Source organism: Clupea harengus, chromosome 17, assembly GCF_900700415.2.
Source record: "Clupea harengus chromosome 17, Ch_v2.0.2, whole genome shotgun sequence".
Lineage (NCBI taxonomy): Eukaryota > Metazoa > Chordata > Actinopteri > Clupeiformes > Clupeidae > Clupea > Clupea harengus.
This window is the reverse complement of record NC_045168.1, coordinates 19,014,724-19,029,357: the sequence shown is the minus strand read 5'-3', so window position 1 is coordinate 19,029,357 and position 14,634 is coordinate 19,014,724. Positions and strand designations below refer to the sequence as shown.

The 14,634-nt window shown below is 43.5% G+C and overlaps 2 protein-coding genes across 3 annotated transcripts in view; one reads left to right on the top strand and one right to left on the bottom strand.

Moving 5' to 3' along the window:
• The window catches only part of LOC105897218 (mitochondrial poly(A) polymerase), a 10,181-nt gene extending 2,993 nt beyond the window's left edge, over positions 1-7,188 (bottom strand). Inside the window, exons 1-7 of the mRNA XM_012824124.3 lie at positions 7,106-7,188; positions 6,682-6,860; positions 6,232-6,398; positions 5,359-5,589; positions 1,525-1,749; positions 1,066-1,274; positions 1-88 (exon numbers count right to left, since the gene is read on the bottom strand). The exon at positions 1-88 is cut by the window's left edge and continues 139 nt beyond it. Of these exons, the coding sequence (XP_012679578.2) occupies positions 1-88; positions 1,066-1,274; positions 1,525-1,749; positions 5,359-5,589; positions 6,232-6,398; positions 6,682-6,853 (1,092 nt within the window). The 5' untranslated portion in view covers positions 6,854-6,860; positions 7,106-7,188. The remainder of the gene's footprint in view (positions 89-1,065; positions 1,275-1,524; positions 1,750-5,358; positions 5,590-6,231; positions 6,399-6,681; positions 6,861-7,105) is intronic.
• Positions 7,189-7,220: 32 nt separating this feature from the next.
• map3k8 (mitogen-activated protein kinase kinase kinase 8) lies at positions 7,221-14,148 on the top strand. 2 transcript variants are annotated; one of them, XM_012824150.3, is made up of 9 exons: positions 7,221-7,434; positions 7,605-7,713; positions 8,316-8,692; positions 8,868-9,038; positions 9,288-9,549; positions 10,485-10,597; positions 10,974-11,126; positions 12,748-12,991; positions 13,465-14,148. In XM_012824150.3, the coding sequence occupies exons 3-9, from the start codon at positions 8,363-8,365 to the stop codon at positions 13,587-13,589; spliced, it is 1,398 nt and encodes a 465-aa protein (XP_012679604.2). In that variant the 5' UTR covers positions 7,221-7,434; positions 7,605-7,713; positions 8,316-8,362; the 3' UTR covers positions 13,590-14,148. The 2 variants fall into 2 exon arrangements, with proteins under 2 accessions (XP_012679604.2, XP_031440181.1); XM_031584321.2 differs by having other exon boundaries at positions 7,221-7,713; positions 12,748-13,000; positions 13,465-13,542.
• Positions 14,149-14,634: the final 486 nt, after the last annotated feature.

Here is a 14,634-nt window from a genome sequence, read left to right as displayed (position 1 = left end):
CCAGCAGCGCACCATGAACACCAGGCAGCGCACACGCTCATCCAGCCGGCTCAGCAGCCACAGCAGCTCAGAGCTCTTCATCGCCACCCTGTGGACAAACGCAAATACACACGTTCAGCTGTTAACCGGATACAGGAATGGATTTACTTTTTGGATAGCAAAAGCCCTTGGTTTAGGTCAGTGGTTGGCAACCTTTAATATCTAAAGAGCCACTTTTGGCCAGAAAGGGGAAAAAAATCTCTCTCTGGAGCCTAAAAAAAATACGGAGCCCTTTACATACAGGTACCACAGCCTATTAGTCTAAATCAGCCTTCAGCCTTACTAGTAGTTCTATGAGGCTTCAGTTATATGTTTAACCACAAGGTGGCTGCAGTAGGCTATTTATGATTATTTGGCACTTTAACTAGTCACTCACACTCTCCTCTTTGCATTTCCATTACAATAATGTGTGTGCATTTATGAAATTATAGAACTACTGCAATAAAGAAAACAGTTTACTCGGAGAGGAGCATATCTTAAACTTTCTGAACCATCTCAGTTTCGGTTTCGAAGTCTGAGAATAGCTGCTCTGGTATTTGAATTAACGATCCTTTCATGTATTCACCGTCCGTGGTTCTCCACGCCTACTTTTTTTTCATAAGTTTGTTGCATGGGCTTTATATTTCTACAATTGGAAAATGTAAAGTTGACTTTGGGCCTACAACAGTGATGGCAAAATGTAAAAAAAAAATGTTTTAATGTATTTCCATATTTATTTGCGAGTAGAGAGGGGCTAAAGAGCTGGGAAAACTCTGGAGCCGTGGTTCACTGACCCCTGGTTTAGGTATTTCAATGCCACATATAACATAAATGTACAAATATCTCCTAAGGAGGTCAAATTCTGATTGTACTTAGTTTACTCTTTCTAGATCTTTTACTATAATGAAGTTACAATGAAGTTTCTCCTGTTTCTATCTAGAACACACGTGTACATGTCAGCCTGTGTGTGTATGTCCTGGTGTGTGTTTCTATCTATTACACGTGTACATGTCAGCCTGTGTGTGGATTTGTCCGGTTGTGTGTCACCTGTTGTTGGCTGTGAGGTCACACTGGAAGCCTGAGGGCTGGTGTGAGAAGCGCACCAGGGGGCACCGGGCATTTAGGATCTTCTGCACCCCCACACAACCGGGGGCAAACTGCTCCAGACCCTCCCCCACCACAGACAGCACGCTCTGGGTCACTGTCCGCTCCGACGCCACCCTCTTCGTCTGGTACTCCACAGCGAGACCAGAGGGCTGCATGGAGGGATACAGCCCAGTCAGAAGACACACACACACACACACGTGCCTTCCATCCCACACACTTAGAAAAAACACGTGTTTGGCTGTCCTCACCAAACACACACACAAACTCACTCCCACGCACAAGCTCATGGTTACACCAACACACATCAATCAACAGCCTTATCAGATGTACCCTCTTTCGGACATGTTGACCAATGGAGATGAAGTGTGCTCTTAACAGCACATCCTGATTGATGCTCACCCTCTTTATGCTCCTCCCACTGACGGTGTCCAGATCCAGGAAGAGGTCGAGGTCGCAGCCCAGCTTCCCAAAGCCATTGACTGACGAACCAAATAGCCTGATGGTACATTCTGGGAAGAATGCACCAGCGACATCTTTGAGGAGGGAGCAGACCAGGAAGCGAAGAGCAATGTTCTCATTGGTCAGCTCCAGTGTTGATGTCAGAGAGTGCAGCTGCTGGTCTATCTGCACATAAAAAAGGGAGACAGTGAATAAGTGAGAAAGAGTGTGTGACATTCACTTATGTGTTTATTCAATCAATGTTAAATAACAGTGATTTCTATACAATTTAAAAGGTCCAGACTGGGACTATTTACAACATTCTGCCAGGGGGCAGGTCTGCAATGTTGGATATGTACTAGTATTGTATAGTATTGTAGAGTCAGACGAATATTAAGATATAACTAAAATACCGTATGCATTTTCTGAAAGAAATACCAGTGCATGAAATGCAAAAGTTAAGAAAGGAAGAAGAAAGGAAAGAAGAGTGAACAAGAGTGGCTATGGATGAAGACAGTAAAGAGAGAAAAGTTTGAAAGAAGGAGAGAAAATGGACTGAAGTAGAGAGATGGAGTGTGAGAGAGGGGAGTTGGAGAGGGATAGAAAAAAACAATTGGATGGAGGTTGTACAGAGAGAGGGAATGAGTGAAAATAGGAAAGAGAATGGACTGGAGGAAGGAGATGTTAAAAAGAACGATGGATAAAGTGGAAGATATAGACATGGCGTGGAGGAAGTAAAGGAAATGGAAGGGAGGATAGAGGACAGTAAAGTCAAAGAAGGCTGACAAAAAAAGTTGGGAAAAAAAAGAGTAGGAATTGATGGACAGAGTAATTGAAAGAAGAAAGGAACAGTAGTGGCTATGGATAATGAGATAAAGAGAGAGTGAAGAGGGAAAATATTGAAAGAAGGAGAGAAAAATGGAGTGAAGAAGAGAGTAGAAAGTAGACTGAGAGGGATAGAGAGAAAGATGGAGAGATGGAGAAAAAAAAAAGGAGAGTATGGAAGGTGTCTCTTAATATTCCTAGTTATACAGTTGAATTGAGAGGGACAGAGAGAAGAGGAGCCTTGGAATTGGCGCAGGGGTCAGTCAGTGTGTTTACATGATGGTATAATTCGAATCTTTGCTTAGTCGGACTATGCTTTCTTTCGAGGGTAGGTGCTATTATCCCAATGTACATGGCAGTGAATAAATCGAATCATTGGCCGAAAGCATGTCATATCCGATACGATAGGTGGCGCTGTTTTTATTACAACTAGTGGTGATACAGCCCTTTCCGCTTGACCTCTTCACCACTACCAATAACAACAACAGTTGATTGAGCATGAATCGCGTCTGTTCATCGGTCCAGAAATGCGTGTTGCCTCTTGGGTTGTTTGTTTGTTTGTTTCTGCCAGGCCGATGTGTTTATAAGTTACATTATTCAAAGGTGAAAGATAAAAGGCGAGAGAAACGCATGCACATTCACACACACACACGCGCGCAAATAATGGGTTACAGCCAAAACGCATTGCCCTTCTGCCCAGTTGCATCAAATTGTTTAAGTACTTCTTCGCTGTCGATTTCCAAATCTATGTGAATATTCATAAGAGCAAGTCCAGTCAGTCTTTTGTCAGTCATCGTACTTCGTAAGATATGTCTTAAGACGCCCCATTGTACTGAATGACCGCTCAGCAGACGCTGTGGAAACGGGCAAATGTGCCGAACTTTCCAGGGCTTGATAAAGCTCACTGCATTTGGGCTGTAGCTCATTTAGCTGTTTCCAGCTCTATATCTGCATCGTCAACGCTGGGCATTAGTTGTCCGTACTCCGATTTTATAGTTTCCCCATCGTAATAAATATGCATTCATGATATTTTTCTATGACCGAGTTTGACAGGTATTGGTCAGGTAATAGTCGAGTGACAGCTGATTTCACAAGCATTAACTTTAAACCAGAATATTATAACGTGTCGGCATAGTCGCCCCGTAATGCCGTGCAGCGGGCGCATACTGTTATACTTTATGTTATGCATGACGTTCCCTAGGCTATATGTTCCTTACCGTTCTAATTACATGTCGTTGTTCTGTGTTGGGACAGAGCTTATACAGGTGGGTGACGGTAGCACAGTCTGTTCGTGGGCATAAAGCCTGTGCCATTGTGACAGTGTGTTGTGTTTAATAAAAAGCCATAACAAATATACCACGCTTCCGTGATTTGTTACAATATAATGGTCTTGCTTCTATAATGTATAAACACGTAGGTTACAGGGTGGGTGTGGCAGAGAGGGAGAGCGATGATGCACACGGATATATCAGATTTAGCGACCGGAGCAAAGTTATGTTGCTGTAACGTTGAACTCTTTGCAATCAATAAATACAGTACTTAATAGGCTAATTGATACAATATCTCCTCGTTTGAGTGTGGTTGTTTGAGTGCAATGGGAGTGTATGATCGTTATTGTCTATAAAGCAGTGTTTCTCAAACTTTTTCAGAGCAAGGACCACTTAGCCAATAAAAATTTGCGGACCATTTAACTAAATATCCCCGGAACAACATGCCTCCTACCCAAGACCTGGCGCCAACTCTTTATTAAAGACAACTCTTTATTAGATTAGGCTACTACTGGCTGTGTTCTCTTCGTTCTGAGTTGTATGTTAGAAATGTCGCAATAATTTACTTGTGGCCGTCGCAGACCACACTTCATCATATTTGATAGAATGAAGAACAAATTAGTTGTGAATACTATCACCGAGTTTGAAAGGTATTTGGTCAGGTAACAGCCCTTTAACAGCTGATTTGCTTTCTGATTTGACAGTACTGCTGTGTGTTTTAAGCAAATAAAATGTGGACTGTTTACAAGCGGGCACCTGCTATCGTTGATTATACAGTAAATACGTTGTGAAATGAAACAAAAACACATCACAGTTAAAGATGTATTAGTATTGATTGATTCACATCGATATGAATGGATGACATGACTAACAAGTGGTGGGAAATTAATATGAAAGTATTTGTTCGGTGAATTAGCGCGCTCTGTCCAAACAGTCGCAGTCAACGTTTTTGTCAACACTGGCACCACATAAGTATCGTAATTTGAACGTCCTTATACGTTTTTAAGGAGGGGTTGTAAAGGTACTCATATCTTCGGACCTCTTCTGTTATGTTTGTTCATAGTCAACAAGAATAAGCTTGTGAGACAGTCTGCAGGATATTCATAAATAAACGTGTCATTAGTATGAACAGCTGAGACAACGTATCGTCTCTTTCGTCTTCCGGGTCACGACCTGGCAGGGAGGGAGGGAGGATGGCGGCGGGATCTCAAGCATGCGCAAAGACGCAAAGTCCAGTTCCTTATCCAATTCACCGTTACATGCCGCAATAGTCGAACTATCAACTGGATCGGATCGAGTTATCCAGGGGTGTTAGTCCGACTATGTGCGGTCCGACTACGATCCGACTAAGGTGCTTACATGAAACGGATAATGCGATTTCAATCCGACTAAGGCAGTTATTCGAATCCATGTAACCACGGTCAGTGAAGCACAGGTGCAAGCCAGTTTAATGACCCTATTATGATGTCACAATGGCCCAATGTAAGTCTATAGGAACATTTGTATTCGTTTTTCTTTAATATCTTAAAAAGTGTAAAGTTCAGAAAAATAAAAATACATAGCATAAGTGTCCTTTACAAGACCTACGTGACAAAGTTTGAACGAAGAACGCAGTTTAACCCCACTCCTTGAACCGTGTGACATCCTCCATGTTGAATATTCCACCAAGGCCCCCACCATGAGACCCCTGGGGCATACTCACACTCTCCTCCTTTGCAAGCCTCTGAATCAACTCATTGACTGACAGAGATGTCTGGGGTTGCAGCTTTAGGCTGGTCGGCCCATCTGATAGGTCCACTCCATTGCTCTTTAGTGTGAGGAGGCGGGACTTAAAAGGCACAGAGGCTTCATGTTGGATGTTAGGCAGACTGGCAGCCCCATGGAGAGAGGAAATGCCATCCCTGCTGGCAAACTCCACCACAGCGTATGAACCCTACACACACACACATACACACACACACACACACACACACACACACACACACACACACACACACATTAAAAAAAGCTTTAAAACACACTTAAAATCACTTAATGCATAAACACGCACATTCAAGAGATGAGTAGGTGAAGCTGGACCAGCTGAAATGACTACTACTTTAAAGGAAGTTCCGACAGCGACTGTCTTTTCTCTACCACAAGTTTATATATTTGGCTATGAATACACAACACTACTGGCTTATTCATGTGGGACTGGTCAATATTTAGCTGCACAGAACAAGACAACAAGACCTTATCTTGACTAGTAAAAGACTATGCTAATTCCACCATCCAGCCATTTGGACACTGCTGACCTACAACTATTACTTGCTGGGCTCTTAAGAGATTCTTTAGCCTACTTATAATAAGCAGTCACTATAATACATTTCAACTGACAAAGACATTGAATTAATTACTGAATTTGTTAAGGTAACACAGAGAGACAGGGACACAGCACACCAATAACGATTGACCCTATCCAGGCATGCAGACAGTCAAACAGACAGACAGAAAGAAAACAGTAACAGCGCGAGAGAGATACAACGGCTACCATGTACAGGTGAACATCAGGTGGACTTACAACAGGTGCACTTACATAGCTGTCATAGAAGAAACAGTTGTTGATGGTTCCATATTTGGACAAGAACTTCAGGATCTTCTTTTCAGAAGTCTTCGAGGGACAGCTGATCAGAACGGACCTTTCAGCACGCTCAAGCGACTCCTCCTGTAGCGTGAGGAAAGACTTCCCAGCATCTTGATGGACTTAAAATATCAAGAGAGATAGCCATCGGTTTAAGATGAATAGGTGGTATCGAGGTAACATATCATGCATAACTTCCTTTCGATATCATCTCAACTACTGCAAATAGCCTACACAGAGTTTACGCACTGGCTTTTGACCAACGTTAACAGACACAGACGGCAACAAACCCATGGGCACCTGAGCTTAACAAGTAACGTTAGCGATAGCCGTCGCATGACCGGGTTCGGTGCACATCTTACTTAAATCTCTCCAAGAAAAAACACACTAACGGCAAGGCCCTACCCGTCAGGGGCTGACAAGCCTCTGCGCTTGTACCGACTCTTCTCTGGGACGGCGTCAATATCCTCCGAAAGCATTTCAACAGTTGCCCGTTTCCCCGCATATGTAACCTGCTCACTCCCATGGAGGCCGCCATGTCTGAAGCCTGAATGACAGCACCCGCGCGTGACGTCATACGGCGGCTGGGAAGTTCGGAGACAGGGACAAGAACGCGTTTTAAAAGTCGGTTAGTTTTTCTAAAGCTTTTGCCTATGCATTACAGGCAGGGTAGGTAAGCTCGCTGAAAAGTAAAGTTCACTGGAAGTTTCTCGACATATGAACACACACACACATCATAAAACCACCACTAAATGAGTTTTAACATTACTTAATGTAATCACATATGACTAGGCCCAAACGTAATGAACAACGAATCGTTAAGACTGACCTTTAGTGTGAAAAGGGATAAAATGAAAGGTGAAATACGAAAATGAATCTCCAGGCCAGCCAGGCTTTTCATCTCTGTCTGGTTTGGAGATACAATTATGCTGTTTTGTGTTGTTTTGGTTTGTCCAAGTGTTGAAGAGAGTATTAATTGGTTAAACATTAGTTGAAGTAGCCTACATGTATTAAACAATAGGCTACTGAAATGCAGAAAATTATTCAGTATCAACTATAGGTGAAGAGGTTACTGCATGTGGTCTGTGCGGTGACTAGAAGGAGGCGGAGACCACGCGCTTCATTGACGCAGTGGAAACGAAGAAACTGGTCTGTCAGGTGAATACGTGGACTGTCGATACTGCCCCGAGTTGAAGTTCTCAAACTTGACCGTGTAATGAGATACCAGAGAAACCGGAGAACGAAAAGAAAAACGAAACGAAAACGATTAGTCTTAGCCCTAGCCTTAGTTCCTGTTAATCGCATATCTCTCTCTCTCTCTCTCTCAGTGCACTCTGACTGCGCACGGTCATCACTCACACTTAACAGAGTCCACGATGACTCTGACAGTGTCACTGCTGGACAAGGAGATATGTTTGAGATTGGCACGAATTTGAGGTAAGATTTTACGTCTATGCAACTGTTGCGTATAATATTCTGATTTAATGTAATTGATATGTCTACTGTTCGCACGTTTAGCTGTTGAACTGTTTGCAAACACTGATTTCTATTTCTTCGATTATGTCCACTGGCTAAAGCTCGAGTTCAAATTATTGTTGCTTAGCATTGTTTCCACAACTGTGACTGTGTAAAGAAAACCATTTGATTTCCCAGTATCCTCTATCACGAGGAAGATAGTGCACCTTCCTTATTACTGCATCACGGCATCAAATATATTTCCAGCAGCAAGATACACTCTATTCTAGACAATTAAAAGACATGTCAGTTGGTCGAGGTAATTTGCAGTAACAAGTGTTGTGGTTAATTTTATGTAACGTATGTTGAGGAAGTAATTTGCAGTAACAGGTGTTGTGGTTAATTTTATGTAACGTATGTTGAGGAAGTCATTTGTTTTGATATACGCAGGTACCCGGTTGCGCTCCATGGGCATATGACATTGGGGGTGGTATTTCCGGGTTTCCCTTCATACTGAGGAATTCCCCAGATTTGCAAGAAATCCTCTCTCTCTGTCACTCAAAGTTTTTTTCTCTTTTCTATAGAGAGAATGCGCTTCTGCCGTGTGGATGTACTCCACTGAAGCTGCAGCATGGAGTTTCCGGATGAGCATAAGAACGCCGTGATAAATCTTGTGCTGAACCACTGGGACATGTCTGGAGTTCTTGAGCTGCTTGATAACTTTTACCCAGCCGAGGAAGAGGAGGCAGGGTCAAGTGAGGAGACAGAGAACAGTTCAGCAGGAACACACACGCTGGACATGTTTGTACAGGCAACATGTCCATCTGGCCAGGGAGGTGTGCAGTATGGAAGTGCGACTGATTTGCTGGCCTTTATCAAACGGATCTCAGGCACCGCACATGGGACTCAGGCAAACTCTAACATACACCTGAACCAAGACACAGGTGTACTACTTAGCAAGGTGAGTGGCTTTAGTTGTATATGAAAGAGAGGGACTGTTTGTCCTCGTACATATACTGTTTTTGGGAGTGTAATTAAATGTAAGTGTGTGTCTATAAGAGAGTGTGTGTGTGTGTGTGTGTGTGTGTGTGTGCGCATGTATTTGTTTGGTCTCAACCTGCATGATGTCCCCACAGCACGACATGATCCTTCAAAACGGGCACTATCGCATCGACTCTGAAGTGTCGCTGTTTCCATGGAAACGCATCTACAGAAATGCTGATTCTGCACACATCCCCAAAGGTGCCTTTGGAAGAGTTCACTTGGCACTGGACTGCGTCACACGCAAGCGCATGGCCTGCAAGCTGGTGAGTCACCCTCAGGGACTGATGCACACTAACACAAGCAGAATGTAGAGACCCATGTGTCTTCATGTCAAAACATGTCAGCGGCTAATTCCGCTGTGTACTCTGTAGAGTAGACAGTACTCTCTTATTTACCTACTTATTAATCTCTCTCTCTCCCTTACTTTTTATTTTGCTATCCTTTTCCATCTCTCTCTCTGCCTATGGCTGTCTTTCTCTCTCGCCCCTAAACCCCCCCTCCCTCCCCACCAGATCCCACTCGAGCACTTCAGATACTCTGATGTGGAGATCCAGGCCCGCTTTGGCCATGAGAACGTGGCTGAGCTGTTTGGGGCCATTTTGAGGGAGGGCACCCTGTACGTGTTCATGGAGGCTGGGGAGGGGGGCTCGGTCCTGGAGAAGCTGGACAGCTGTGGCCCCATGCGGGAGGCTGAGGTCATCTGGGTTAGCAGGCAGGTGCTCCAAGCCCTCGAGTACTTGCACAGCAAAGGGGTCATCCACCACGACATCAAACGTAAGCCCTAAGACAAACCCAATCGACTACACACTCACTGCACAACATCTGGACTGTCACCACACATGACTCAACACTTTTATTAAAGCCTCCTAAAAAGCCCATGACACAGGGCATAAACATCATCTAAAAAAACTCCCACAGCTGCCACGATATGTGCTGTATACGGAAACTACCAAACTTTACAGCCTCTGTAAGTCCTCCACACAGGGCCTACCCTAACTCTCTTCTACACTGAGTTTTACCAACAGTACACTGAGGCTCAACCTGCAACCATACTCTACTCTAAATACATATTCTGCATAAAAACCTAATGCCTTAACACACGCGTGCACAACCTCAGCAGTGAACCACACAACGTTCACCTTGCTCAGCACAACCTCATAAAATGTGTGCCATGACTTTTGTCATGTCAGGTGTGGGGGCAACAAAGTACTTCGTTGGTTTTTTTGACTGCTTTGACCTGTAAACACACACACACACACATACTTACTTACTTACTCAAGCACAGCCAAAGAAAGGCTAGTAGCTTCATCTAGCTCTTAAGTAGGTCATTTAGAGGAAACGACTCTGACGCTCACTCTGGTATAAAATTGCAGGGCTGTATGCATATATGTGTGTCTTAAGTGTGCAGGGTGGTTTTCTGTGTGTTTAGCAACGACATGGCATGGCTTGCAGTCAAAGCTTTCAAGTGTCTGGAAATTCCAGTTGAGGGGGCGGTGAGGGTTGGGGGGGGTGGGTGTCTGACGGTGAGAGAGTTTCTGAAAGTGTGTGTTTGTTTGTGTGTTTATCCACCGCCACCCTCGCAGAGAAACCAAATGAGGATCTATGTGTGGACACACACAAAATGACAAGATCTTGAAACATGACCCACCCTTGTTTGTTTCCATGCGTGTCCCTAACTGATCTCTCCATCTGTCTGTCTCTCTCCTCAGCGAGTAACATAGTGCTGACGTCAGCTAAAGCAGTACTGGTTGACTTTGGGCTGAGTGTGCAGATGAGTGAGGATTCCCAAGTGTACAATCCCAAGGATCTGCGAGGCACTGAGGTAAGGCAGCAGTTAAGACACGCACACACACACACACACACACACACACACACACACACACACTCACACACACATGCACAGAAAAAAAAATCGTACTTCCTTCAATCAAAAAACACACACACACACACACACACATAAACACTCACTCTAAGCACTCTTATCTTGGCATTCTCATGCAGTTGTCAACACACCACCACCCAAACCCACACACAGCCTCAGACAACTGAGAGGATAAACACAACAGTTGTGTGTGTGTATGTACAGTATGTGTGCTGTATTAGACCGATCACTGGGCAAGTACATAGTAACCATGAGTGTTACACTGACCCTATATTCACTAATTAGTGTGTGTGTGTGTGTGTGTGTGTGTGTTCAGATGTACATGAGTCCAGAGCTGGTTCTGTGTGGAGGCCACAACACAAAGACTGATATCTACAGTCTGGGCTCCACAATGATCCACATGCTGACAGGCAGTGCTCCATGGGTCAGGAGGTTCCCCCGCACCGCCTACCCATCCTACCTTTATATTGTGAGTATACACTTCACTTCAGATGAATGCCTCCTCTTACTGTACTTCACCCATCCAATCTGGATATAGATGGGGCATTCCACCTATCCAGCCATTACATAATGAACTGCACTTTATAGATATACATGTATATTTTTTTATGTAAATGATATACTGTATATATATCATTATTATCATTATATATATATATATATACTGTATATATATATATATATACTGTATATATATACAGTACAGTATAGTGTTTTAGGGACTGTTTTCCTCCATCGGTTCCTGTAACAGATACAAGTTTCTAGTAAGTCTGTGGCTGTTTGACCTTTGACTGCCTGGCCTCGAAAATCTGGAATCTTTGATAAAGTAGTTTATGGTCAGAAGGTTAAGTAAACAAAAATGATTGTTGCGTACATGTTTAACTGAAAAAGGTCAATATTGCAAATGCATGTGAGGGAGAAGGTGTATGTGTGGGTGATTTGTATGTGCGTATTTCCCCCGTCCCATGATTCCTGTGTCAGAACCCGAGGTTCCTGTTTTAAGCAACAATTCTTTTAAGCTTCTGCTTTTCACTTCTGCTTCTGGTTCCATGTGCGGGTTCTGCTTTTAATTTGACTTGAATGTGCATCCTGAATAGACATGTTTGATCATTTGAATGGGGTCATTGTGTCTTTGTGTGTCCAGCTGTATGAGTGTATTTGCTGAATGAATTAATGTGTGTGACTGTGTGTAGACTAAATTAGTTGTGCAAGTGGAACGTACGTGATTTTGTTTGTTTGCATGCTTTTGCATGTACGTGTTGTATGGCATCACGGAGTGTGTGTGGTCTTCCAGGTGATTGACGTTGCAAGTTGAATTTTTGAGGATGTGTTTGCATTTCTTTTGTCATCTTTATTTTTTTTCCATTGTGCGTGTAGGTTCATTTTTTGTGTTTTACACCATTTAAGGTTGGTGCTTGGTGGAGATAAGTTTTCCTTTTACTCAGTGTAAGTTTGAAGGATATGCATTTTGGTGCCCGTGCACAAATTCCTTGTCCTGACGGGGAACATGAGAAACATATTAGCAGGACCATGGGGACCTCCTTTAGACCGATGTAAGCCACAATGTAACATGCACTGTAACACGGCCTAGTATGTTAAAGAGCACTTATAGCAGGAAAGGATGCTGACATACATAATTGACTCCATGGGATGGAGTGTGTGATGACAACAATTGGAAGACAGAAGGATGTATGTAGTGCATTGTGAAACCTCCTAGTCTTGATGGAAACCAGTCAAAACAAGTTTGGTCATAGGTCTGTAGGCCACGTGTCTACCACTGGAATAATAGCACTGTATGTGTGACATGAGTTGAGTTTGTAATAAGAAGGGGCCTTGCCCCACAGAGCTTTGGATTTGTTACTTGACTCTTGTGGTGCTTGTAGCATTCCCTGGTGCTGGTGCTGTGAATAAAGCTGCAGTCTCACGCCTGTGTTGCCTGAAAGTTTTGACCACACGCATATTATTTGTATGAGTGTGTCTGTGTGGTGTGCGGGTGAGGAGCTGATCTCCCCGTATGACTGCGTTTATTGGTTACATGACTCTGAGTGAGCCTGGCATCTTCCCTAATGCTGTTTCTCTTTCTCTTTCAGATTCATAAACTGGCCCCCCCTCTGGAGGAGATTCCTGAGTCCTGTAGCACCCCCTTGAGGTCAGTCCTGCACAGCGCGCTACACAGGAACCCTGCCCGCAGAGGATCCGCTTCCGCGCTGCTGCAGCACCACGCCCTGAATCCCACAACCAATCAGACACGCTACACCAGCCTAGACTCTGCCTTGGGGGAGGGGACTCGCCCATTTCTCTCACAATTCAGCAATACTTCAGACACCACACAGGGTGAATAAGGTCCTATATACATTCATACATACCGACATACACACATGTTCTTATGTAACAGCCAGTGACATAAAGGCTTTTAATTGAATGTGAGACACCAGTGGCAAAACAATTCTGTGTTGGAATTCAATATTGTGGTAGTTTGGAAGGTGAAATTCACAGCTGGAAGCAGGATGTGATTGATCTATTCTTCTCCACATACATTTAGATAGATATATTACTTTATTGATCCCCAAAGGAAAATGCAGAAGCTAATGCAAACCTATTGCTCATTTGATGCGAAGACTGTGAGCAATTTAGCACATGTGCATCCATCCCCAACATAGGCTTAGAGATGCAACATTAGATTTGTTTAGCCCCTGAATATTAGTCCAGTGAACTAAAATGTTTCATCCAAATGTACCTTGAAAGATCATGCATAAACAGACACACAGACACCACACACTTGCTAACTTTTGGTATATTTCTTGCAGACTCCTCCCTGAGCTCTGAAGACTCGAGTCCCGGCAAGAAGGGGGGCTCTCTGTACCTGGATCTGGGTGCCTTGGCTGGGTACTACCACTTAGTGAGGCCCCCCCCCAGCGCAGAATACAATTAGCTCACACATCACACACACATTAGCACAATTTTCCAACAAAGATGGCTACAGTGAATTGCTATTTATGGCAAAGACTTTGCACTCATAGAGCTTTTACCAGAAGTGACATATACTCAAACCCCTGCTATAAAGAGAACATGTAACACGAACAATCCAACCTTTGGACTTCACACTCTCAGGACCGCTCAACTCTTGGGGTGGACCCCGACTTTCAGAGCACACTAGACCGTGAAATAATCAGGATGGGACTGATGGAATAATATATCATCATAAGGATAGATCAGAACACGGCACCCACCCTCTGGGTTTGTGTGGTTGTATGTGTACCAATGCATTTGTGTATTGTGCTGCAGATGTTGTTCCTATGGAATATGTGTACAAAATTGTCATTACAGTGTAAATGATTTAATATGTGCCAGGATTAGATCGATATTTAGACTGGGTTCACAGTCTTTTGTGTGTGAGATTCTCAAGATGTGATTACAATTCAGCATCACTCTTTTATCGTGACTGAATGGTAATTAAGTGTTATGAGTGAATAAAACAGATATCCACTTAAGTCCGCAATTTTTTCTTCTTTCGACGTTTGTGTGTAGTAATGACGACTCAATTTTACATATGAATTGAGGGGTAATTTCTGTCCGTTGTAGGATTATAGGTGGTTTCTCTGCTGATGGATCTTGGGAAATTACATCTAATTTTTCTCTTCAGCTGAGGTCAGTGTCATTTTTCTCTAAAAGAGCTAGAGTTAGGATTGCTTGTCAGGTGTTTATTATGTGTGGGTGTGTTGTGGGAAAATTTACAACAGGCAAACAACACAAACTTCACTCGAAACAGGAAGTGGCTCATTGCAAGTTGACGGAAAAACACGACATCACTCCAGATGAATCAGTAATTATGATGGATAGCTAGGAACACTTTTTGTATGTGTGTTGGCAATATTTGCCCAGGATAAGCAGAGGAATTCCCCCTTATCATAAAGAGAAATGTTGACAGTGTGTGGGCGGATGGATTTTCTGAGCCAGCCAGTTGACGCTGGAAGTGC